Here is a 26,673-nt window from a genome sequence, read left to right on the forward strand (position 1 = left end):
ACATAAATAACATTAGCAAATGGTTAATAGAGACATTAGTTAACTGTTATGCTGTGTTCACACCGGGCGCAAATTTTTCCTGCGGCGCGGCGAGTTTACATAGAAAGTCAATACAATTCGCGCGAACTGGGCGGCGGGCGGCGCGAATCGCAGAACTCGGCGGCGCGACGGCCAGGATTCGCCCCACGACGGCCAGGATTCGCCGCGCGGCGACATTCGCAAAAGTTAAATTTTTTGAAGTTTCTGCGGTGGATTCGCACGCCGACCCATTGATCCCGTGGCGAGATTGGGCAAACTGGGGGGCGCGAATTTTCTCGCCGCGCCCGGTGTGAACACAGCATTACTTAATGCTTAATAATGCATTAAAGGAGTAGTAAAGGAAAAATGCAGGTTTAGCCCTGTTTTAGGGTTACTTATGATCATATACAATGATACAGATCAAAACGTTGACAAAGCTAGCATTTTCGAAAGTTGATATTTGCTCTACCACCGTTTTGGTCATACAATGGATGTGGATGGGCATCTTGAAAAATCATTCAAAAACATGTTAAACTCTCGATTTCAAAGACAAGAAACTCACCTAGGTGTTAGTTGGCGTTCTGGCATATAATTCGCCATAAAGTAAGATTCTAGTTCATCTGGAAAGGCTTTTTTAAAATATTTTGCATCGAACTATTTAGTCGCAGAACATACATGTGTAAACTTCCACTTTAACTGATTACGATCTTGCGCAATGCCTTGATCTTGCGGTAGGCGACGTCCGTGGATTCCGCCTCAGCTTCCTTATTTGAAAAGCTAGCCGCAACAACAAGACAGGCTCGTGCATTTGTTTGGGATCTCAACAATGACACGCTATTGTGCCGTTGCCAATTGTGGCAAAATCCGTTCATCTATAACTTGTCATAGACTTCCCTACAACGATCCTGCAAGATTGAAGTTGTGGCTAGAATCTCTTTACTTGGACGTAAACACACCCGTGGATATTCTTTGGGTCTTAGATCACCGTGTGTGCGCTTTGCATTTTGAGGACAAATGTTATAAGCCTAGGCTATTCTCGAAGAAATCTCCCAAAAGGGTCTTCCTCAAATGTGATGCTGTTCCGACTTTACATAGAGGAACGACAGAAGACGAATGAGTGGAAGAACTTGAGGTAAATTCTTATTGCCAGCTGTGTGTGTGTGTGTGTGCGCCCGTATGTGTGTCTGTTGAAGCATAATAATAATAATAATCCCTTTGCTAAGACTAACTTTAGAAAAATAGAATTGTAAGAAGTGGTCTTACAGCATGAAATTATCAAAACTGTAGATTTATTCGTTCGGACATAAATACTAGTGGTAAAAGCAGGACTCACTTTCAACATGCAAGGAGTCAGACTCATGGACCGAAAGGTTTGCCATGTCAGCTGTTAGCAACAGGTCCCACTCGGTACAGCACAAACTTTCCTCTTCGGTGGGCATCTGTCAGCAATGTTTGCAAGCACACCACCAAACACCCGTGGTTCGTAGCTTCATCAACCGTCTCTGGCTCTGCGGTTCGGCGAGCCTCCATCTCTTCCATTTGCTGTAGTTCCTCCTCACTATATTCAGGCTCATAACGATAAGCGCTGCCGTCAATGTCTAATTCCTCGTGATCAAATTCATACTCTTCTAGATCAACCATTTTGATAAGCGTTTTCTGAACTGTAGCCTAGGTCTTCCTTGTCTGTGAGCTAAAGAGTAGCGTGAGCAGTGAGCAAACTAGCAAGCCTACTGTAGCAAGATAAACAAAAACAATAGCTACCGTAAGTAGTTCCGCTTCCTGAATCACCTCTGCGGATTGATCTACACATCTACAACGGTCGCGTCAATACAAATCAATGGATTTCATAAAATTATCAATAAAACCCTACAGGATTCATACTTTGTGGCGAATTTGATGTCAGAACACCAACGGACACCAATTACACCCTCTGTGAGCTTCTTGTCTTTGAAATCGAGGGTTTAACATGTTTTTGAATGATTTTTCAAGATGCCCATCCACATCCATTGTATGACCAAAACGGTGGTAGAGCAATTATCAATTTTCTCGGAAATACTAGTTTTGTCAACGTTTTGATCTGAACCATTGTATATGATGCGGGGCGGCTGTAGCTCAGTTGGTAGAGCGGGTCGTTCAGTGATCAAAGGGTCAGCGGTTCGAATCCCAGTTCCGACTGTCCACATGTCGAAGTGTCCTTGAGCAAGACACCTAACCCCAAATTGGTTAGCACCTTGCATGGCAGCTACCGCCATTGGTGTGTGAATGGGTGAATGAGAGGCCATTGTAAAGCGCTTTGAGTGCCGCTAAGGTGGAAAAGCGCTATATTAGTGCAGTCCATTTACCATTTATGATCATAAGTAACCTTAAAACAGGGCTAAACATGCATTTTCCCTTTACTATTCCTTTGACTAACACTTATTAATGTACCCTTATTGTAAAGTGTTACCGAACAATAGATACACAGCATATATTCAAGTCATAACAGTGAATATCTTACATAAAAATACAATCAAATGGTTTTGAGACTTTTGTTAGACATAAGAGAGACACACTATCACATGTTGTTGAGAGGCAGAACCGTCTGAAAAGTGTTTTTCTGAGGGCCGATGTGGCCCAGCTCAGTAATTGAATATATAACTTTCATGTAACCGGACCATTTAGCTTCTTGCAGCTCACTGCTGTTTTAAATACCATGTCACAAGGGCAACGTTACCCTGTCAGAGTTAACGTTGGCTGCCTATGACGTATCACTATGAATCACTGTAAGACTGAGAATAATCTACTCCAATGCCTAAGGAATGTAGTTGAAAAGATAGAACATGGTTGGACACGAATAAACTGATTTGCACAGAGGATAGATTCAGATATTTTAGTCACACTACTGTACCAAAGGTACAACTGGTATGGGGAGGCTATTGTATTGGATACACATTCTTAAACAATCTCACCCCTAACATTAAACTAACTGTGCTGGGGAATGAGCTTTTATGCTATAGTAAATGTCAGACAGCTTTCTGTCTGCCAGAGTCAATGTTTTGACATAAAAAAAAACCACATACATCTTTCTCTTAAGGTTAAACTGCATTATTCGAAAAATTGTCTTGAAGCTTTTCTTTTTTCATTGGAATGGAAATATTGATTGTGATTGTGTGAAATGTGTTTTTATTCTATAGTAAATGTCAGACAGCTTTTTGCCTGCTGAAGTCAACGGTTTGGTATAGAAACACATATTTTTCTCTTAAGGTTAAACTGCATGATTCTGAAAATAGTCTTGCAGCTTTAATTGTTTCAGTGAAAAGGATATACTGATTGTAGTGTGCAAGGATTAGGTGTTGAGAGACCTTTTTGGAAAATGATATATCAGAGGCCCCAAAAAATATATGGGCATTGAATATGAAAGCAGCCAAAACGTAAACAAAAATAACTTTCTGCAGGTCACCACATACGTCAGTGGTCTATCAGGAAAATAAGGTTGCGTTTTGTTTGGTTGCTTCTCTGTACTTGCTCTGTTAGTAAGATCTCTCTCCTTGCTGATAACCCCCCTTACCCTCAGTGCTCAGTGTGTAGCCTAGCAACAAGCTGTTCAGGAAATCAAGGAGGAGGGTTCAGAGTGGGGTTGGGTGGGGAGGGGAGAGGAGGGGAGGGGGGTATGCAGGCTTCTACAGAGAACCAGGAAGCAATGAAGACTAGTTACTTTACCACAAGCAAGGCAGTCTGTTTGTTTATATGATTGCATTACCCCCCTTAGTCAACTCCGTTGGCGCGCCAGTCAGCTCCTGCGGAGAGAGGATCCAGACGAGCGTTGTCGTGGCGTGGTGGGAGCTTGAAGGGGGGTGCTGTTTGTTCTGAGGAATATGAATCACGCCACAGTGCCAGGAGACACCTTGCTCTCGGGGTCAGATAGATCAAAGCCCTATCAGCGTGTCAGCGTTCCTGTCAGACAGCAGTTATATCACCACACAACTGGCAGCCCGGTATTAATAGCGTTTGGTTTGCCTGACCCAGCATGTATTTAGTGTCAAGTGCCGTCGTCCGCCAGCCCCAGACTTATTCACAGCTGATTTATCAATATCTTGTCACTGTTTTTTTTTTTTTTTTATTATTTTTACAGGAAATGAAGTAGACATTTTTCTCTGCAATGTTTTATCTTGCACATTCTGTCCTCTTTCTTGACTGGAATGGGAGTATGTTTGTTATGTTTGTATCGTTGCATGCCATTAATTTGGTCTGTTGGCTGAATGTGTACCTACTCTCTACCGCTGTCTCTCTCTTTCTCTCTCTCTCTCTCTCTCTCTCTCTCTCTATCTATATCTATCTATCCCCCCTACACTCTCTGTGTCTTCCTTGCTCTCCTGAGCAGATTCATTCAGGCATGGTCCCTTGTGCTCTCTGTTCATTTCCAAAGAGGATGATTGAACACACTTCACTTCATTCTGCCTTCCCATCATCCCTTTGTTCAGCATAGCAAAGCCGACATGTTTCGCTCCACATTTGGCCTGGGAAAACATGAGGCTGACACTTGTTTGGTCGTGTGTTTTAAGTAACTGGGATTGCACACCAACATAAACGTGTTGGTGTGAGCACACAAGGCTCTGTTGGATTGAAAGGTGGTGAGGCGATGATGTCATGGTTGAAATACCTTGATGGAATTTCAAGGGTCTGTTGGCCTTTTTCTCCTTCTGGGAATGTGCGCGCTTATTTCATGCATGACATTTTGCACAAGGCTTGTCTGTTGGCTGTTACGCTACCTTGTTCTTCTTGATTGGATTACTTCGAGGCCGAGAGATACCTTATCTTTATTCTTTATCATCCAATGTGGCTTAATGCCCCTCTGTTTTTCTGAATGCTACATACTTTCATCCATATTCCAGAGGCAAACTGTCAAATTATGCCAGACGAGACAAAACTCGGCAAAGACCCTGGAAATAAGTGACATTTGGCGAGCGTAGGAAATTAAGCGACAGCTTATTTGCGTCTATCCTTCCGTCCACGGCAAACCCTAAGCCTCTCTCTGACACGAGGCTGAGCCCTGCGTGGCGCGCGGCTGCTTTACATGCGGTGAGAGCCGTCGCTAACGGCCTCGCACGCCTCGCCCTCTCCAGAGCTGTCGCTATGGCGATGCCCCCGCCTCGTCACGGTGCTGAGAAGCCGGCGCGTTATCGAGCGTCGGGAGCTGCTCTGAGAGCAATCGGAACTTCTTCTTTTTTTTTCTCCCCTCTCTGAAATGGGCCCAGAAGTGGGAGAGGGAAGGAGGAAACGGCCAAACTAGAAATGAATCGCGAAGGAAGGGAGGCACGGAGAGAGAGAGAGAGAGAGAGATAACTGGCTTATTACTCGATGAGTGGGCGTTTTGTCCCTGTAAATAGCCCGATCCTGGACGAGTGAGATTGAGAGAGAGACCGCGTCGGCCGGGCTTTTATTTTCTCTAATGAGCCCGCCGCCCAGAGATTGACAGCCCAGATATGGTGACTGATTTCTCTCTGCATACAGATGAAGAACGCTGTAGTGTTGCTGCTTGCTTCACAGTGGCCAATTTGCATTTCTGCGGAGGGCTCTCAGATAGAACGGCAGTGTTAGCGGTCCATAAAGAACGCCTGAATGCAAACGCGTACGATATCATGTATTGCAGGCTTACTGAACCCGTTTGTCATTATGTGAATGTAACCTGTTGCAAAGAGAGACCCCCAGTGTTACCCTTTTTAAGCTAGATATGATTCTGATACTGATAATGCTGCATGCTTTTCCAAGGCCCTATGATCAAACTCGCAACCTGTTGCAAAGAGTTGCATAAGCATGTGAACAAAGCTACGTTCAAAGGCCCATATTCGGCGACCGCGTTCTCAAGACATCTTTCTCATGGAAAGATTAGGGTCGGAACACAGGCTGTAAAAGTTGTATGGCCCACTGTGTTGACTAATCTTCTATCTGACGAGGTGAGCGAGTTGAAAAGGACACACCTGCCAACTGGCCTGTCAGGAATTGTGCTGAAGTAGAGGGATAATTGAGCCGGCCACGAGGAGGCCATCAGTGGAACTGAATAGGGTATAATGGCCACTTTGCTTCAAGCCTGCAGTGGCAGTTGAAGCGGAAGACTTATATTTCCCCCTTAACACCCGGGAGTGAGATGTCACATTCGGTTGCAATTTAAAATATAATCAGAGCCGTTCATTAACGGATGGGAACACAACTTTTAAATCACCTCGAGGAACTTTGCGAAGCGTGTCGCGTTCTATTGTTTCCCTCTTGTGTTTATTCCTCTGCGAGCTGTCAGGCTTTTCATCGACTCTTTGATTACTGCCTTAAGTAGTCCGCCCGCTTCAGAAACCATGCTTGCAGGCAAGTAGAGAGTGGAGAGTGCACGTGTGAATGGAACATGCATACAAATGCCGTGTTTTGTGTGTGTTGCATGTGAATGCTGTGTGGGTGGGTCATACCTGGAGATTTTGTTTGAGCATTGTGTGTGTGTGTGTGTGTGTGCGCACACTCGTAGTATACAGGGCTGCCACTCCGTGGCCCCAGGCCCGCCTGTGAACCTCTCCAGGTGAGGCACAGACACATAGGCTGCAGTAATTGGTCTCAGACCCACAACCTATTGAAGGACAATGCTCGTTTTTGACAACCTGGACCTTATTTACGGCATATTATAAGACGTTTTACTCACCGAGATAACTTAGGTGTAATTCGGAGGCCTGTAGAAGAAATTTAAAATCCAGCGCGAGCCAATTATATCCATGTAATAGCGGCGGACGGGGCACTGAGAATGTGTTCGTTTTTAAAGACATTTCTAAAGATCATATTACAGAGGCATGTGAAAAACCACAACAGGCCTATGCTCTATGTAAGCACAACTAGCGATTCATCAAGACAGATTGATGAAAACAACCGTTTCGCGGCAGAAAATAGATTTTCTTAGAAGCTGCATTCTCAGTGCCCCGTCCGCCGCCATTACATGGATATACTTGGCTCACGCTGGATTTTAAATTTCTTCTACAGGCCTCCGAATTACACCAAAGTTATCTTGGTGAGTGAAACGTCTTATAATATGCCGTAAATAAGGTCCAGGTTGTCAAAAACGAGTATTGTCCTTTAAGGCGGGTGTCAGAAAGGGTCTCTCTCTTCAGCCTCCCCCTGTTCCCTCCACTCCGCCACTCCTAAGTCCTCCTCAGCTGACGGACGGGCGGGCCGCCGAGGGTCCGGCGCAGCAGGAATCGGTGTCGTTGGCGAAGGCGTTGCACCCGAGCGGCGCGTCTGGTAGACTCTCTTTAATTGGAAATGAGCTCCAACTCAAACATAAAGAGTCCCTCGCCTATACCCCCCCCTCTTCGACCCACAGCCGAGGCCAAGCACTCTATTATCCTTTAGTTGAGACTTTTTCACATTCTCACCCTTCTGTGGAAGCAGGTTTGAATTGTTGACATACTGTAAAGGGGTTGCAAGAGTTTGCGGTAGTCTTGCTAGTCTTTTCAGAGATTTGCAACCACATATCTGCCAGGTGTGCCGATATCCCTCCCCAAAGAAAATCTCTTTAACCCTCTCCATGATGCAGTGACATTATGCTCAGTCAGTTCAGCCTTAATGGCTTTGTTTGGGTTGTTCCGAAGCTCGACTGTGAGGAAAGAATGCACATTCTTTCCCCAGTAACTAGGAACCTTTTGAGGTACACCAGGGTCTAAATTCATCTCCCCGGAACTTAAATTATCACGAAAAAAAAAAGGCTGTGCTTGGGGTGTAGTACTTTTCAAACTTTAGGGGTGGGCTTGCGCCGCTGAACATTTTTGATTGATTTGATATGGTCGAAGACTAGCAGTTTTATTTCAACCACCAAACACAGATGTGATTGGGAAATCAACATGGAAATACAGAATATATCATATGACTGAGGACGAGGTCCAGGCCTTATTGAGCATTTTTGCTGTGGACAAAATCCAGCTGGAATTGGAAACGGGGACCCACAATGATAAAGTGTACATGAAAATCTCTTACAAGTCACGCGAGCTGAACATTGTTCACGCACTGGGAAACAGTGTTGTGAGAGACTTCACAGATTAAAACAAGACCACAAGAAAATCAAGAACCACAATATCAGAAGCAGCTCCCAAACAGCAAGCTAGCAAGTGGCTGAAACAGAAGGACACCTGCCGGCTGCAGACACTGACGTGTCTCTCCCTGTCCTTCTCCCCAAATGACTCCAGAGAGATTTTCAGGATGGCTCTCTCTTTCTCGACCAGCTTGCGATTATTCTCATGAATAATGTTATTTTATTCCCTTACCTTTATGTTTAGTATCAGGCTTTATGTAATACAACGCTTGCTAAATACAATAGCGAACAACCTCAATATGACTTCAAATTAGCTTGAGCTTGCTAGCCTACCACCACAACTAACTAGCTGGCTGGTCTGTAGCTCTGGTCCAGGACGTAGTGAGGTAGTATGTATTACAATACATTTCTTCACTACCGGTTTTCTCTCTGTCTACTCTTCCGTCGATGGAACCGAAGTGAAGACGGTTTTCAAAAGATTAAAGCCTTTTCCCCACAGTGAAATTCCGTCCCTCACCTTTGGTATAAAAAGCACTTTTCTGCACTTAAATAGCATGACTTGACATAATCATTTGCATTATGGAATTATTGATATGCCAAGGCAATATCAGTTCTGTTTAGGACTAGGTGATACAATCCCTAAAACCCCTAAAGCAAGACCTGCATTATATCAATAAATCAATCAATTTAAGCTTTATTTGTATAGCGCATTTCATACCCAGAGGCAACACAATGCGCTTTACAGAGAACAAGGGAGGTGGGTATACGACCCACCCCTACATATTCCAGAGGGAAGCAAAAAAAACAGTATCACCCGGGGGCCAGAAAATTGAGCTGTAAAAATTCTTCCCTGACCCCTCTCAACAAGGCGATCGAGCAAGCTCATGGAGTATGTTTGTCTAACGGCTAAGAACATTTATAAAGCAATAAATGACATTAAATTACATTTCAGAGTAAGAGAGGCTAAAAACATCATAGGAGAGACATGGCAAACACTGGTGTATGTCAGTGTGTGCGTGAATGTGCCTGGGTCCAGGTAGAGGCAGGGGTTGGGGTAGGGAGTGGGTAGGAAAAGGATACGGACCCGGGTTAGGGTGAGGGGAAGGGGGACTGGGCCCAGATCCAGGCATAAAGCCGGAAGTGGACTGGTGTATGTACATAGTGTGTTAACTAAATGTTATGACATCCACAGCAGACACAGGGGTATCTATCGGACTCAGGGTGGTCTGCTGGTGAAAGTGGGGCATCCACTGGACCTGGTTAGAAGATAGGAGGGAGAGGGAGAGGCACTAGGGAGAGGGGAGGCAGAAAAGGGTTAGTAGCACGCTGAGCCATAAAAGCAGCACAGATATTAAACAGGCAACCTGGAGCAAGCTCCTGGAGTATATTTGTCTAACAGCTAAGAACATTTATAGAGCAATAAATTACATTAAATTACATTTTCAGAGCAATATATACAGTAGCTATGCTATTTTCTGGTTTACTGTGCCATTATGAGCCTCTATCAGAGTGACAGAGAAGCAAGGAACGTAAACTTACAGTAAAGCAGGGTAGCCTAGCTAACATGGCTCATGGCTCGTGACCATAGAACTTCTATACCTGTGACAGTATATTCATATTTGATTGATTGATTTTATTTATTTTTAAGACAGGGACAAGGTACAGTAGACATTTACCCTATAGAATAGGGAGATATGCACTGTACAAGGTTATAGCTAAACAGCTAATTTCCACCCGCAGTCCCTGGGCAAATAAATATACAGTCTTAAAATAAAATAGTGGGGCAAATAGTACACAGTAGGAAAGTTACGTACATAGAAGAAATACAAAAAAGTTATGTAGCAAGGATTTCGCTCATCCCTATACCCACATCCCAACCTCCCCAGACCCTTAAAAAACAAACCCTAAGTACAGCCCCCATACATATGTGCCACACACACACACACACACACACACACACACACACTTGACTACAGGTGCGACTACAGGACCAACCAGGACCATATGTAGGACCAACCTTGGCCTTTACTAATTCTATAGTGACAGTAGCCTACAGGTTGAGCAACTTCTATGGCAATATATGGTATGGTTGTATGGTAGCCTATTCCAGCAACTTCTAAAGCATCTTGGCTCACAGTAGTTCCGGACAAATGTAAATGTCCACAGGTGTATACAAAATAAAAATAAAAATGTCTCTCACAGCGACTAGAGAGTAGTTTATCATCAATTCAACTATTGTACATCAATAAATCAATCAATCAATCAAAGCTTTATTTGTATAGTGCATTTCATATACAGAGGCAACACAATGCGCTTAAAAGAGAACAAGGGAGGTGGGCATAGGTCCCACCCCTACTTATTCCAGAGGGAAGCAAAAAAACAGTATCACCCAGGGGCCAGAAAAGTGAGCTGTAAAGTTCCAAGTTTTGAAAGTTTCAAAATGCTTTCATAAAATAAGTTACATCTTTTGCGCTGTAAGCAGTAGTCTGACACAAAGAACTATGGGCTGGATGGACCTGTTGAGTTAGAGTTAGGGCAGTGGAAGAATTGAGAGATTTTCATTTCTCTTTTTGCCTCAGCCCATAGCCAAAGTTACATTTGAGGTGAGGTGGGTTGGGGTATCCTCTCTCCCATGCATGTCCTGTGCTCAGCCCCTGCTAAACGTTTCCATTATCAACACAGGTTTTGTGAAGTACGACTAACTTACACTGCTACAGAGGGAAAAAAAAAACCTGACAGTGCTGACACAAAGGACCTACGTCAATAAAGATACATGCTACCGTATCTATACAGTATCTATATACATCTATATATCATGCTACCATATCAATACTGTTACCTTATCCCTACTGTTACTCTTACCTACTTTTTTGGAGCAGTTTTCTTTGTTCAGCTCAAAGCCATTGCTTCGTTGTGAGTTTGTCTGTGCTGCGATAGAGCTGGTGTTCCTTGCAGCCGGGGACAAGAATTAGAATTAGTCCTTATCCTCTCACTCTCGGGAAACGAAGGATGCTGCGGAGCAACGAGCCCTGCCTACACCCCCCCCACCCCACCCCCTCCCAGAAAGGGATTAGCCCCTGACAAACCACACTTCCCCCGGTGCACCCACAATAGGCAAACTCCCTTCCCCAGTGTTGTATATGGAGATTTACATAATGTCCCTTTTGTTAGGTAATATACATACTGCTGTCCCACAACACCACAGCGCATATGTACAGTCACTGTTCACACATGATAAAGACGAGATATACTGGGTCACGCTTGCAACCAAGCACTGACACAAATTCCCTATATTTCGATTGTCCCACAGGGTGTTATGTGTGTGGTTTCTTTGCGCCTTGTGTAAGTCCAACAAAGTAGCAGGCACCTTAATGGCTTGTTTGTTTGTCTGATACAAGGACTCCTCAGGCACTCGCTGTCAAGTTAAAAATCCATCCCGTTTAAGTAGCCCCTCCCCCGCCCCACGCCGGCCCAGCTGCTGTCCACCCCTCTCTGCTATAAACATGCATCTTTGGGAGTTTCGGCGGTCGACACAGTAATGACGAGGCTCCAGGCATGTCGGTGACAGACAGGGCTTGGGAATTGTGCGCGTGTGTGTGCGCGCGCGCGTGTGTGTGTGTGTGTGTGTGGGGGATAAACAGACGCAAGAGGAGAAGAAAGGGCAAGTGTCAGAGTGGAAGCTCTTTAGAGGCTTTTTATTATTTACCCATCCTCCCCATTAACGGCACTCTGGTGTATCTCTGCAGCAACCTGCAAAGTATTTGGGCCCGTGGAGTATAACATACACAGTCCTGGATGTTAAATACATAGACACCCAGGAGGGGTTTATAGAGGTGAGCGTGACCTAGTTATAGTGGAACTTTCTCAGCATAGAGCTGTTTGTCTTGGATACTTTTCACACGGTTAATGATGTTGGGGGAGGATTCTTAGTTATCAAGATGGACGGCCCCTTTTCAGACATTTTCATTTCAGGAAACCTCTCCCAGGCCAGTCAGCGTTGTAGTTTCATTCGAGCAGTTTGGTTCCAAAAACCAAAGTGAACAGCTGCACTCATTATATACAGACCACAAGGTCAGTGTGCATAGTGCTGACAAAATCTAAGCTTCTATTCATTATGTGCTTAATGGTTTTTGAGCCATTGATGACATCCACAAAAGCACTCTCACAAAAGGCCTGGTGTACAGTAACACTGACATTAGTCACCTCGCCACAATCTTTGATCATAGTTAACGCCTTATGCCAGGCTCTCACTAGAGGATATTTAAAATCCTAACCGATTTGTAAATCGGTTTGCATCACGCATATAAGAAGAATCTTAACAGATGTTCTTCTTGTGAATCTCAAACATGCACACACGACAAGATTTGAAAATAATGGCTCATCACACACTACAGGATCTTATCGTGCCCGAGGGCACAACGAACCACTGGTCGCGCCATCTCGCTTGTAAAGAAGTGACGTAATAATTTTAAATATCAAACATGTTTGATATTATCGGGGCCGCCCCGATGGGTCTGCGAGCCGATCGGGAGGTATAAGATTGGATCTGTTAACCCCTCACATTACAAGATCATCTGGGCCAATCATCGGCCCCGACCAACGTTCCAGACCAGATTTCTCCTCCGATTGTCGGGAGGGGTGAATCGGGGATAAATCGGCCCAAAAATCCTGTAGTGTGAGCCCAGCATTAGTCATGCACTAACTAAAATTCCTCCCAAAGTCAGTCTGCCATTACCATGACATCCAGCTTGAATTTATTAACTAAATTTTTTATGAGGGTTTTGGCCACTTTACCTCATCTGAGCTCTGCGATCAGTTTGTTAATGATATGAATGAATGTAAACCTTTCAATGCAGCCCAAGACAATAGAGTGGAATTGTTGTATCCAACATGCCACACTTCAGTGTAATCACTAAGGATAATATTTGCCTTTTTTATGAAACACTCATCTGGAATGGAAAATGGCAGTTGTTATTGAAGCTAAATATATTATGAAGGATTATTCATAATGAAATTAGGATCATGGCTTTGACACATTCACTCCATAAGAGGAGAACTTAGATAGTCTCAGAAAGCTGCTCTCCTTGTATGAAGTCGGCTGCTTTGCAAGACAAATAGTGTATTATCTAGGAGGCAAAGCTTACTGAGTGACATCATTAAATTGGTTCAATGGGATTTCTAATTACAACAGCCCTTTCAGAGAGACCAGGGTGTTGTTGGGGGTGCAGGTGTATCCAGACAGGCCATGCGTTAGAGTGTGTGTGTATGACTCCCTCTCCGCTCACACGCGTCTTCTGATTCCCTTCTCCACCCGCAGGCGACACTTGCACATGGCTACAATCGCTAACTCTTAATTACCAGATTAGAAGATCCAATTAGAAGATCTCCTGTCTTTCAGATGCCAGCACGCCCTCTGAAAATGAGATACTTTCTGGGCCCCCCTCGGGGCTGGCATTTTCCTCCCCATCAAATTGATTGCACTTGAGTAACTGCCATGAGCTTTGTTTTGCCCCTTGGACACCTTGGTTCCACCCCACACCCCCTTCCCTCCACACAGTCTGATTTATATCTCAGAGAACATTGAGATGAATGTGTTCTCTCTGCTGGTGGGGTTGAACTGTCGTTAGCCATTTCCGTTCCCAGTTGAATGGATTTGTTCATGTGTTTTTTCCTCGTTTCCCCGGTTGTGTAACTCCTTGTTACCCCAATTTTCTGACTGACGTACCTACAGGTCCATCAGCAGTGGGACACGACAGAGTAACCCACCGAAGACAGAGGCATGCAGCCCACTCACAGACAGCACAGCATGTATGCATTCCATCACATCTCAGTCTCCAGGAGATTCACCCTCACATAGAAATCCAAGCATGTGTAGACTGTTCACATGGTACCTGAGTAACGCTGTGAAAAGGGTCCTATGAGGTAGGTTCCGCATAGAACCGTGTTCAGGTTGGTACGGCTGTAGTCTGTATAGAGCCCTTTGCAGGTCAGAAAGAACCATTTGGTTCTACGTACTGCATCAGCTCAACAGCTACTCCCCAACCCAGCAGTCTTTCATAAACAAGTGGTTCTGAACAGCAGTAATAAAGCAGGCATGAAATTTCATGAAAAATCTACTAATTCATAAAGTGACTAGAGAGTCTCAAGGAAATCCTTAAGTGAACCCTTTATTTTTAAATAATAATGCTCATTACATTGATTTTAGCTTAAGTTTTGTAATTTGGAATGCCTGGCGAAAGATAGAAACGAATTTGTGAAAAAGTGCATCCTAAAATCGCTGATAGGGCCAGAACGAGGAGTGATGGCTATCGGCCAGAGCAAATGCAATTTTAATTGTCCTCCAGAGGATAGCATCTATTGCAGGGCATGCTTAATTTGAGAAGGTTATTAGAACTTGACAATGAGCGCCCACTTCCAGGGCAAACAAAAAACTACAAGTACGGCCCTGTCCCGAGGAAGTGAAGTAATTGACTCTGAGAGCAAGATCAAGTGTTGCTACGGGCTGAGCAGGGGAGGCAGGGAGGGACTAGCTGGTGGGAATGGAGGGGCAGTGGGTGCTGGGAGGAGAGAGAGAGAGAGAGAGAGAGAGAGAGAAGCAACATTTCCTCACTCTATACCTGAGCAGCAAACAAGCAGGAAAGTCTGGAAACACTCTCAACCCCTTTATCCTCTGGCGATGTTTATTAAAACAATCATAGAGCGGGCAGAGAGAAGGAGAGAGACGGGGGAGAGAGAGAGAGGGAGAGAGAAGGAGGGAAAGAGAGAGAGGGAGGGAGAGAGAGAGTGGGTGAAAGGAGAGTGTGTAGGGGAAGAGTGTCTCTGTGGCAGACTAGAGATCTTGAGTTTGTCATTCAAGTCGTTCGGCACTAAATTGGACTTTGTTGCCATGGACCACAGTCTGCACTGAGACTGACCGCAATGCGATGAGGGACAACAATGCATTTTCAGCAGCATCTGAGGTGATTGCCCCTTCCCATTCTTTCCTGCTGTCAAGATAGATGGGCAGATCATAAAGAGAGAGGGGAGTGGAATTACTTCGAGATGTCTCGCTGGAAGAAAAAAAAGGCATGAAGGGACAAATTACTTCTTTGTTGTTTCCCTGTGGTCCCAAGGAAAACACGTTGATGAATCCCCACCAGACAAGAAGACTGGCATATTGCATGTCGCCACTTCGCCCAACACAACAGCCTTTGCTTCACGTGTTGTGGGAAGTGTTGCAGATACAAAGGTGTGGATTGCCAAGGGGCACAACCCCCTCCAGCCTGCCCCTCGGACACCGTCCCCATTCCATTGTCTCCGGGTGACTTCCCATAGGCGTCCAGTCACCAACTCCATCAAGGAGGCGTGTTCCGGAGTAACCCCGCGAGACAGAGCTCACACGGACAAACACCCCTGAGATGTCTCTGGTGCTACCTTCATCATGGTTGTGTTGGCGCTGATATTTCACTTCGACCCGAGGTCTTGCACCCACAGAGCTTTGTTTTGGCTGATTCTGGGTTTTCTTTTGTCCTGCCCTTTCTTGGAGTTGGGCCTTGAATACCTAAATGTCAGTTGTGTGTGTACTGTGGTTTTAGAGTGGTTGGATGATGGGAGACAATATATTTATTAGGCTGCCTACTGGTGTTGAGGGGGGAAGTTTTTCCAGACATCATCGTGGATGCTGGGTCTCTGAAAAGTTTGCTTGTATGTTTGGATCTTTATTGATTGGATCTTTAGTGATTTTGCTCAGGTAACTTAATACAGTTTTAATAAAGTTGTTTTGCACTTTTGATAATAGTACTTTTCAGGCACTGGCTGTGTTAAAGTCACCTTTCTTTAGGTGAATTCATCGCCTCTTTATGCAGTCAAAATTGTGTTTTTTCTTCCAAACTTCAATTTTTTGATTTTTCAATATTCTTCTACTATAACATGCATACTATCACTACATTAACAGAGAAATGGCGAGACTTGATTAAAAACGGCTATTTTTCAAATTGTTGTACCTGTGAAATAAGCATATGAATCATTATGCTTATCTTTATCGGCCATTTTCTTAAAATTACGTTTTTTCAGTACCTGATGTCACTCGGTACCTGCTATCTCAACTTCCAGGGCAGGTGCATTCACTAAACTTTACATACTGATTCTCACATGTATTCTGCAAATATTTACAGCTGGAATTGTGAATATCTTGTTGTCTTTTAATTTTAGGTTGCATTTCCTGTCTAAAAATATGCCAAGAAATATGGTGGATGGGTGTATGCAGTACTTTTTCTATATCTCTTGAAAATAAGCTTGTATTCACCCAGCTTTAAAAATTTACGTTTTTAGCATATTGTCAAAACAAAAGTAAAACTTTAAGCCTGACTTTATCCATTGTTTCGATAGTAGGTACCAAAATATATGCAAATATAATGAGTTATTGCCTAATTTGCACACCTTAACTTTTTTTTTGAGAGAAAGTGTAATACAAAGAATATTTCTCTTGATGTGAAGATAAAACTGGTAAAAATTCATGAGGATATCTTTAAAGGAAAAAAAAAATCCTACTCAACTGTAGTGTCTCCCCTTAATGTCACCGTCAGCAGACACATTAATTTTAGACATACTATAGCTTTTAACTTTGCACCTGTGATCATCCTCCGATGCCATGGACTTGGAAGAGACCAGGACAGGACAGGGTGGCCCACTGTGCACCATTAACACCAGGCTCATGTGTGAGAGCCAGTCTTTAGATAATGATCTGGCAAACTCCCAGCCGGGCCCCGGGATGGAGCAACATGTCTGCCGTTGATTCCCCAGCATCTCGCGGCACCGAGGTGCAATCTCACCATTTCAGTAGCAATCTCCTCTCTCCGCTGGAGGTGGCTGCTCACACATGGACCGTTTTGGGACAAAACAGCAGGAGAGCTCAAGGCGACATACTGTAACGTTTAGGCTGTGAGTGGATTGAGCCCGTTACAAAAATAGATCATGTAGGATGTAAAAGCAGAGTTTGCTGGGGATATTTTTGATTTGCAATGAAAGAACTTACTGGGTTCGGTCTTAAGCTTGTTAAAGGCATACCAAGGGTTAATCTGTGTAAATGTTGTTGCATCGGCTGGAAACACGTGCCACGTTATCTCCTGATCGAATCTGATATCCACGTTGACACAGATTGGCACAAACACACTGCTCTCCTAGTCATAGTGATTAAGGCCTACGGTAAGTGTGCTGTTGATAGCAATGACTCACGTGCAGAATAAGCAGCATGCAACATGTCTGATTAAGTGACTCATTGCAGTCAGTTTGGATGGAAGGAAATTTCCGGGGGTTTTCATTACCATGGCAATTTGGTCTGAATTATTGAATATAGCCGGGGCCAAATGGGCTGCATGAGATTATACATTGTGGTCCCCGGAAGAAGCAACTCATTTCGCAAAACCATCTGGCTCTCTGAAATTACACAATGCAACAATGTTGGTTCACACGCAGGGCTGAAAATTAACACCCGCCGCCCGCCAATGGCGGGTAGAATTTCCATTTGGCGACTAAATTTCGGAGGCTATCCGCCGCGCTGGCGGGTAAATGTTTGTACCAATAGAGTCATGTAATAAATTATGCGTGCGATGTCGCCACATCATGCCATAGACCGGCGTTCTGTTTGTTGTGTTGCACTTAAATAACTCCCCCGCTGCACCAAATAAAGTTTCAGTCACATGACTGTTGCGGAGCCGCGCGCACTAGGAGAGACTGGTAACGCAAGGCTACTCACGCACAGAAAATCGTTCCCATTTACCTCAGAGGACGCACGCTACTAGTCGACACCTACAGTAGATGTGTACCATCCTGTCTCTGGGCTTCCATAGCATACCAAGCCACTGTTTCTCAGAAGGGATGTCTTTGATCGCTTGTCATGTAGCTTATAAACTCTGTAGACGGTACTGGTTCCTCCTTGACTGACTTCACTGGTCATCCAGCTCAGGTTTAACTTTACAGGCTGTGAATATGTTACAGTATATGTATTTTGTTCATAAACACATAAAGACCATGAGGTTAAGGCTTGGATCATTTATATCTCATATTTGTGTAGGGTTAGGTAGTTATGGATAATTCTACACTGTGGAAGTGAATGGAAATAAATAATTAAATTTCTATGAATTGCAATGTTTCTAGGCATCGAATTAAACTAATTTATTTGAAATTTTACTTTGGCCTCTTCCTTAAGCATGTATTCAACATACTGTAATATTATCTGAATGAAAAGTACTGAAACATATGTATAATGTGACAAAAAAGGCAATTTATTATTTTGGCCGGTAAAAAATATACTTGGGCGGTGGATTTTTTCATCTACCAGTCCTCTTGGCAGGTGAGCCAAAAAGTTAATTTTCAGCCCTGTTCCCACGGCAGACTTTTATCAAATGACAATTTCCCCTCACCCCGATGCGTTAGAGTGGGGCAGTGGGCCCCGCGTTTCACCTGAGTTTAGCCCCTCACTGTGGGCCGTAGGGTGCCGGGGTGGGGTGGGGATTGGGAGGCAGGGTGAGGGAAGGGCGTCAACTGGGTTTCGAGGTGTAAGGGGAGGGACAGGAGGCGACAGTCGGCTCGCCAGGCCCAGACCATTTATCAGCTCCAGCTAATTAGTGTCAAGTGCGTGCAGTCCCTGAGAATGACCCGCGCGCAGGACGCAAAACCGCGGCGTTCCTTTCTCGCGTCCATCTTCTCTCCCCATCCGTGCGCCTCCATACTCTACTCCTCTCCCTCCCTACCCCTCTCCCTCCCTACTCCTCTTCTTCCCTCCTCCTCCTCTCCCTCCCTACCTCTCTCCCTCTCCCTCCCTACTCCTCTTCTTCCCTCCTCCTCCTCTCCCTCCCTACCTCTCTCCCTCTCCCTCCCTACCCCTCTACCTCCCTACTCCTCCTCTCCCTCCCTACCCCTCTCCCTCCCTACTCCTCTCCCTCCCTCTGTTGACCTGTCTCTTCTCTCCTCTGAAGAGGGGTGGTTTGATCTGGAGAGGCAGGAGAATGTACCCTGTACCCACACTCCTCCTCTCCCTACTCCTCTTCCTCCTTACCCCTCTCCCTCCCTACTCCTCTCCCTCCCTACCCCTCTCCCTCCCTACTCCTCTCCCTCCCTACCCCTCTCCCTCCCTACTCCTCCTCTTCCTCCTTACCCCTCTCCCTCCCTACTCCTCTCCCTCACTACCCCTCTCCCTCCCTACTCCTCCTCCTCCCTCTCTACCCCTCTCCCTCCCTACTCCTCCTCTTCCTCCCTACTCCTCTCCCTCCCTACTCCACCTCTCCCTCCCTACTCCTCTCCCTCCCTACCCCTCTCCCTCCCTACCCCTCTCCCTCCCTACTCCTCCTCCTCCCTCTCTACCCCTCTCCCTCCCTACTCCTCCTCCCTCCCTACTCCTCTCCCTCCCTACTCCACCTCTCCCTCCCTACTCCTCTCCCTCCCTACCCCTCTCCCTCCCTACCCCTCTCCCTCCCTACTCCTCCTCCTCCCTCTCTACCCCTCTCCCTCCCTACTCCTCCTCCCTACTCCTCTCCCTCCCTACTCCACCTCTCCCTCCCTACTCCTCTCCCTCCCTACCCCTCTCCCTCCCTACCCCTCTCCCTCCCCACCCCTCTCCCTCCCTACTCCTCCTCCTCCCTCCCTACCCCTCTCCCTCCCTACTCCTCTCCCTCCCTACCCCTCTCCCTCCCTACCCCTCTCCCTCCCCACCCCTCTCCCTCCCTACTCCTCCTCCTCCCTCCCTACTCCTCTCCCTCCCTACCCCTCTCCCTCCCTACTCCTCCTCCTCCCTCCCTACTCCTCTCCCTCCCTACTCCTCTCCTTCCCTACTCCTCCTCCTCCCTCCCTACTCCTCTCCCTCCCTACCCCTCTCCCTCCCTCCTCCTCCTCTCTCTCCCTACCCCTCTCCCTCCCTACCTCTCTCCCTCTCCCTCCCTACTCCTCTCCCTCCCTCTGTTGACCTGTCTCTTCTCTCCTCTGAAGAGGGGTGGTTTGATCTGGAGAGGCAGGAGAATGTACCCTGTACCCACACTCCTCTACCTACTCCTCTTCCTCCTTACCCCTCTCCCTCCCTACTCCTCTCCCTCCCTACCCCTCTCCCTCCCTACTCCTCCTCCTCCCTCTCTACCCCTCTCCCTCCCTACTCCTCCTCTTCCTCCCTACTCCTCTCCCTCCCTACTCCTCCTCTTCCTCCCTACTCCTCTCCCTCCCTACTCCACCTCTCCCTCCCTACTCCTCTCCCTCCCCACCCCTCTCCCTCCCTACTCCTCCTCCTCCCTCCCTACTCCTCTCCCTCCCTACTCCTCTCCTTCCCTACTCCTCCTCTCCCTCCCTATTCCTCCTCTCCCTCCCTACCCCTCTCCCTCCCTCCTCCTCCTCTCTCTCCCTACCCCTCTCCCTCCCTACCTCTCTCCCTCTCCCTCCCTACTCCTCTCCCTCCCTCTGTTGACCTGTCTCTTCTCTCCTCTGAAGGGGGGTGGTTTGATCTGGAGAGGCAGGAGAATGTACCCTGTACCCACACTCCTCTCTGTTTATCCCCCAGCCAGGGTGGACCGGTGCAGCCCAAGTCCACATTAACATCTTAATTGGAAAGTGCGTTAAAGCACGTCTTTACCTCCCTTCTCGACAAGAGCGAATTAGCTGTCAGAAGGATTTCTACTGACTTTAATTGAATCTGCCCAGCACCGAAAAAGGAAATCTGAAGTCAAAATAACCCGTTGGGTTCATCAAGTTATGTTTGGTCGAGTTTGGCAGGTAGCACTGCAGCCTTCCTCCATTACCAGTGAGTTATTTATGAGGTGACCCAGACGGGGATAGGGAGGTTTGTCCAACAGCATGGGATTCAGCATTCAGCATCGCTCTTCCTTACCCTCTAATAAGTTTTGGCCTGTTGATTAGTTTTTTTTTTTGGAACTCACACAGGAAATGCACTTGAGCTCAGATTCAGGCTGGAGATGAGAGATGGGGACTTTGGGGGACGGGCCTGATGGATTGCAAAGAGGGTTGTTGGGTTTTCTGTCGCCTGTCTCTCCCGTTCCGTCGCGCGCCCATTTCTCCAGGGCAAGTCCTGTAAACGTACCGAAAGAGTTCCACACACGCCGTTTGTGACATACCGTACAGCGTCGTATAAGGGAATGTGCCTGAGATATGAAGCCAGGGCCATTTCTAAAAACAGCATCATTAAAAATATACAGTATATATATCAGTGCTTGTTACGCCTGAAACTCCCTCCACTTTCACTCTGACACCTGGACATTACTGAAACCCTTCGACCTTAGACTCATTCCACTCCACCTATCACTTCCTAGCCAAGTGAGAGCTATTGAGGAAAAGTTTTAGCTCTTTCTATGCTCTGTGAAGAACCAACCACGTCCACAAACCGCCATTAACTTCAGGTTGCCATGGATCCCTACACTTGATCAATAACCTTCACATATCATTACGGTTTGGAGCCTTCGAGGCCTGCCTTGTTCTTTAGCCCCAAGCAAGGATAAATCTTTCTTAAAAATTGCCTGGGATCCTCACTTTTTAGTCTTGCAGGGCGAAATTTATTTCTTCAGCTCCGTCTGGAGACAATACGGGGGCCAGATTTATTCGGACAGCAGTGCTTGCTCCGGGAGATTGAAGTTGAGAACCACACCTATCACTTCATAAATCATGTGTTAATGTCCCACTCATTATTTAGTGTCATTCCCTCAAAAGAGCCAACGAAAGGCCAGTTACCAGTCTGCATGTCATCACGTTTTGTCATGTATGTATGTATGTATGTATGTATGTATGTATGTATGTATGTATGTATGTATGTATGTATGTATGTATGTATGTATGTATGTATGTATGTATGTATGTATGTATGTGTATAATATACACAAGTGTATGTCTAATCCTTGCCTTATTAACCATATTCTGACCATTAATGTGTTCATACACTGTAACGTTAGTGTTTCATGTGATGGAAAAAGCATATTGAAGATCGCTGGTGCACTGTGCCCATAGGAAGGGTGTGGTATATTGATCCATCGATCGATCTATCTATCAAACATCAGTGATTGAATCCGAAACATATAGCAAACTCTGCAGGGATGCACAGCATGCACTCAAAACTGAAGAAACACAACTCTGTTCCAACACCTGAACAGCAAACTATTGATCTGACTGTAGGTAAGATGTAGCTTTAAGATTTATGCACAGTGGCCATGGAGCTGTCAGGCCAAAATCTGTCCGGGGGCCAAAATGTGTCCGGGTGACGTAATTGCTTATCGTTGCTGTGGAAACGTGACGCGATCACATTCCTGACTTCTTTCGCGAGCTTGTGTTTCTAATGTATTTGTAATAAAATATGAAAATAAATCCTCGGACTAGCACTAGCTAACGTCTAATTTAGCTAGCTAGTTTGAATATAATATAAATAAAATTAGCTTGTTTGTTCAATCATGTTTTAACTAAGATATCTCTGAGAAAAATATTTTTTACAAGGACAGCAGCAGCTCCATAGTCAACAGCGACCGCAGGCAACTCAGGAATGCGAGGAATGCGATCGCGTCATGCGTTTCCACAGCAACGATAAGCAATTATGTCACCCGGACACATTTTGGCCCCCGGACAGATTTTGGCCTGACAGAGCCACCGTGGTCAGTCGATCGATGAATTGATCTATGTATCTATCTAAAACTGACATTTTCTGTGGCGCCGCACTCGGTTCGGAGCCGGCGGTTCGGTGCACTCGGGGTTCTACCCCCGCACACCCCTGTCCAAACCCCGTGTCTCTAGCGCCCCCACACGGGGAGCTGGCTTCGCTCAAGGTTTTGTGTTGGCTGTGCGCGCGGACACTGTTTTCCGAATTTAGAGTTTTGTTTAACTTTTCAGAAAATCCAATTTATTTGTGTAATCATACTGTATTGACAGATCCTGTATCATTACTTCCAACTTACTGCAAAACATCTTTGATTGCAAGGCTATGAGGCTCGATTTGGGATTGGGCAATAGACAATACAACTACATACAAATACAAATAGGCACAAACAAACAGGGACAGACAGACAGTAATTAATATAAATAAATACAACTACAAAAGCATTATTACGAGGACAGGAGCATGCTATGAACTTAGTTTTACCCACCAAAAACTTGACAAAGTGGACACGGGTTGCCTTTTCTGTGAAATTGATATTGGTTGCAGGTTGAGACAGGGACAGTATCTATCTATCTATCTATCTATCTATCTATCTATCTATCTATCTATCTATCTATCTATCTATCTATCTATCTATCTATCTATAATCTATATATCTATCTATATACAGTATATCTATCTACCTACCTATCACTATCTATCTATCTATCTATCTATCTATCTATCTATAATCTATCTATAAACAGTATACCTATCTATCTATCTATCTATCTATCTGTGTGTCTGTATATATATCAACAGTATATCTATCTATCTATCTATCTATCTATATACAGTATATCTATCTACCTATCTATCTATCTATCTATCTATCTATCTATAATCTATCTATATACAGTATACCTATCTATCTATCTGTCTGTCTGTACAGTATATATATCTATCAACAGTATATCTATCTATCTATCTATATCTATATACAGTATATCTATCTATCTTTCTATCTATCTATCTTTCTATCTATCTACCTATCTATCTATCTATCTATCTACCTGGGGCTTGGTCAGTAGAAACAAGGTGACAGATCACTATCAGAAGGAACACTATGGGACTGCATAGTGAGTCAGGGAGCCTTGAATTAGGATGATTTTAGTTGCTTCAGTGTTGCATTCCATTATTAATGTTATCCCATTCACTCTAATGTCTGCACTAGCCCAGCAAACGATATTACACCAGTGTGTTATGATCAGCTTTGCTGTAATTTCCAACATATATTTTATAGGCTATATGCACAACTCCAGTACTTCCTGAAATTAGACGTTTCTCTATTTCCTGTCCTACACTATTGGATGAAGTTATTAATCAGATGTGCCTGACTGCAGCACAATGATCAGGCACACCTGAATAATCATTTCATCCAAAAGTGTAAGACAGGAAATAGAGAAGCATGTCTAATTTCAGGAAGTACTGGAGTTGTGCATATAGCCCATTGGATATTTCCAGCACAACATGTATGGAGCTGTTATGTTGCACTATTACAGAATGTGTTTCTCTAAGGCTGAGGACACACTACAATATATTATGCCCGATTTTATACACGATTCACAATCCTGCCGAGTCTGTCCTAGTCAGCAGCAGTATGCACTAGTTGGGGGTAGTCGGAGTGGCAATTTGGCACAGAAATCTGTAAGTGTATGAGGGGTACAGATTTAAATTGGCAAGTGTATGATGAGAACAGACTTCTCCCGATCCGAGTCGGAGCGAGTCGGAGCATATCAAACATGTTTGATATTTTGGAGCAGATTCTGGACGCAATCGTGTAGTGTAAACTCGTCACTCGTTGGTCCAGTCGTTAAATGTGCGATACCCAGTTTTTCAGTTGTCATACAAAAATCATCAGAAGCCAGTCGTCTAGTGTAGGTTATGCTCCCAGTCATTTCATAATCTGTTAAGATTGTGAAAGTCTTCTAGTGTATCCGTGGCTTTAAGTGTGTGCATTTTCTATGTGCTTCCAGATTCCAGAGCCGGGGAAGGCGTGCCCAGGACGGTGGACCACGCGGTCATCGGAGGAGTGGTGGCTGTGGTCGTCTTCGCTATGCTTTGTCTACTCATCATTTTGGGACGGTACTTTGCGAGACACAAAGGTTTGTGATGAACACTTCCTAAAGCATTCTGGCTGTTGGTGTGATGTGTTCTGTCACCTCTGTGTAAGCAGGCTGAACTACGTTCACCGCAGCCCAAAATGGACTCGTGTATTATTATACTTCTGGCCAAATCTGAACTCTGAAGTAGGTCTGAAGGAGTCTAAGGAACTGGATCTATGATATTCGTAGACGCCCATGAGAATACTGTATTTTTTTGGGGTGGGGAGGATGATTGGCCCACGCAGATTGCGGGTTTTGCTGATTGGCCTCTGATTGGTCACTGATTTCCACTTTTCACGTATTGCTAACAAGTCCTGCACTCGTACGAGCTGTCGGCAGCATGTATCCGGCACACATGGTGCAATTTACTTGGATTTTCTTCCACATTAACTTTCACTTCACTGAGGTTTTCATTACACAAACGGCAAAGTGTATGACCCTCCAGATTAAATAGCCTAATGTCCAAATGCAGCTGGATTTGAAAGGTAACGCACTGGCTCCACCCCTCTGCCCATGCTTTGTGGTGCTTTAATCCAGACTAAATCCCATCCGACTTGGACAAATTCTACCCTGTCTCCAGAGCCCCTTTTGTTTTGTTGTCTCTCATTAATATTTGGGCTGGTCTTTGTATTGCAGACAGTGAGTATGTTTTTGTTGTTGTTGATTTTAACTGGTCCCTGCACTTCTCAATTGGATCTGGGCTATCGGCTTCATTATCACCCCCAATAATGTGTGGATTTGAATAATCCCTGCCGGAAATGAAGTTTGAAGTGGATTGCTTATAGCCGCTAGCTCGTTGAACTTGACAAGGTTAATTTGGAGGCGTGAGCCGAGCGGAGACGGAACCTCCAGCATCCCATGGCCGAGGTCGTTTCCTGGCAATCACAGAACTGATTTGAGTAAATCCCAAATGCCAGTGGAGGACTGTTGCAGTGCTTTGCTTTAGGCCAGTTAAGAACTGACCCAACAAAATTCAAATCACAGCATCGGATGTATAATTAAGCTACAGTGTGTTCTCAAGTATGCGTCAGTGGACAGGGGGCATTTACATAATGACACATTTAATATGACAACGTTTTAATCATCAGTATGACAAACCGGTTTATAGTTTACCTGGTTGGTCAGCATGGTTCACTGATTTCCTTGTTAAGTCATAATGAATTAATAAATAGGCATAAAGAATGAATGGGTATTCAGGAATCTAGGGGTGAGCCAGACATGGTTTTCTCTGAGGTTTGTCCTTGTCCCTGTCCCCTGTCCTCCAGGTACCTACTTCACACACGAGGCCAAAGGGGCAGACGACGCGGCGGACGCAGACACGGCCATCATCAACGCAGAGGGGGGCCACAACAACTCGGACGAGAAGAAGGAGTACTACATCTAAACACCACAGGGTCCCTGTCGGACCGCCGGACAACCAAGCTGTTCTATGGGGGAGGGTTTTGGGGGGAGGGTGGGGGAATGCTTGGGTTCAAGAATGGGTGGGGTGGGGTTGGGTGGGGTTGCAGGGGTTGTAAGGGGGTGATTGTCTGGGAGCAATGTATAGTCCAGTCTGTGCAGCTGAAGAGGTTAGGTTTTGTGTGTATAAGGGTGAAATGGTAGGGAAGGGAGGGTTTGGGTTTTTGGTATGGGGGAGGGGTTGCCAGATGTTGCCAGAAATCACTGTAGAAAGCTTCACCATTAGACACCCCCCAAAACTGCTGGTACGAATTTTGTTTAGTTCCAACCATTTGCAGAAAATTCTGTGCCTTGTTCTGAATTTCTTTTCCATTCATTTCAAGTTGATTTCCTTTCTCCATCAGTGTACACACGTCGGCTCCCTTCATCCACTCTTCATAATCGATGTGCTGTTGGCTTTCCTA

The 26,673-nt window shown here is 45.3% G+C and overlaps 1 protein-coding gene across 3 annotated transcripts in view; it reads left to right on the plus strand.

Moving 5' to 3' along the window:
• cadm1a (cell adhesion molecule 1a) overlaps positions 1–26,215 on the plus strand; it is a 269,138-nt gene extending 242,923 nt beyond the window's left edge. For all 3 annotated transcript variants that reach the window (XM_084447047.1, XM_084447045.1, XM_084447046.1), the window contains 2 exons: positions 24,683–24,811; positions 26,077–26,215. In XM_084447047.1, coding sequence (XP_084303173.1) covers positions 24,683–24,811; positions 26,077–26,195 — 248 coding nt within the window. In that variant the 3' untranslated portion in view covers positions 26,196–26,215. The remainder of the gene's footprint in view (positions 1–24,682; positions 24,812–26,076) is intronic.
• The last annotated feature ends 458 nt before the right edge of the window (positions 26,216–26,673 follow it).

The sequence above is a fragment of the Borostomias antarcticus genome, assembly GCF_949987555.1.
Source record: "Borostomias antarcticus genome assembly, chromosome: 1".
Classification (NCBI taxonomy): Eukaryota; Metazoa; Chordata; class Actinopteri; order Stomiiformes; family Stomiidae; genus Borostomias; species Borostomias antarcticus.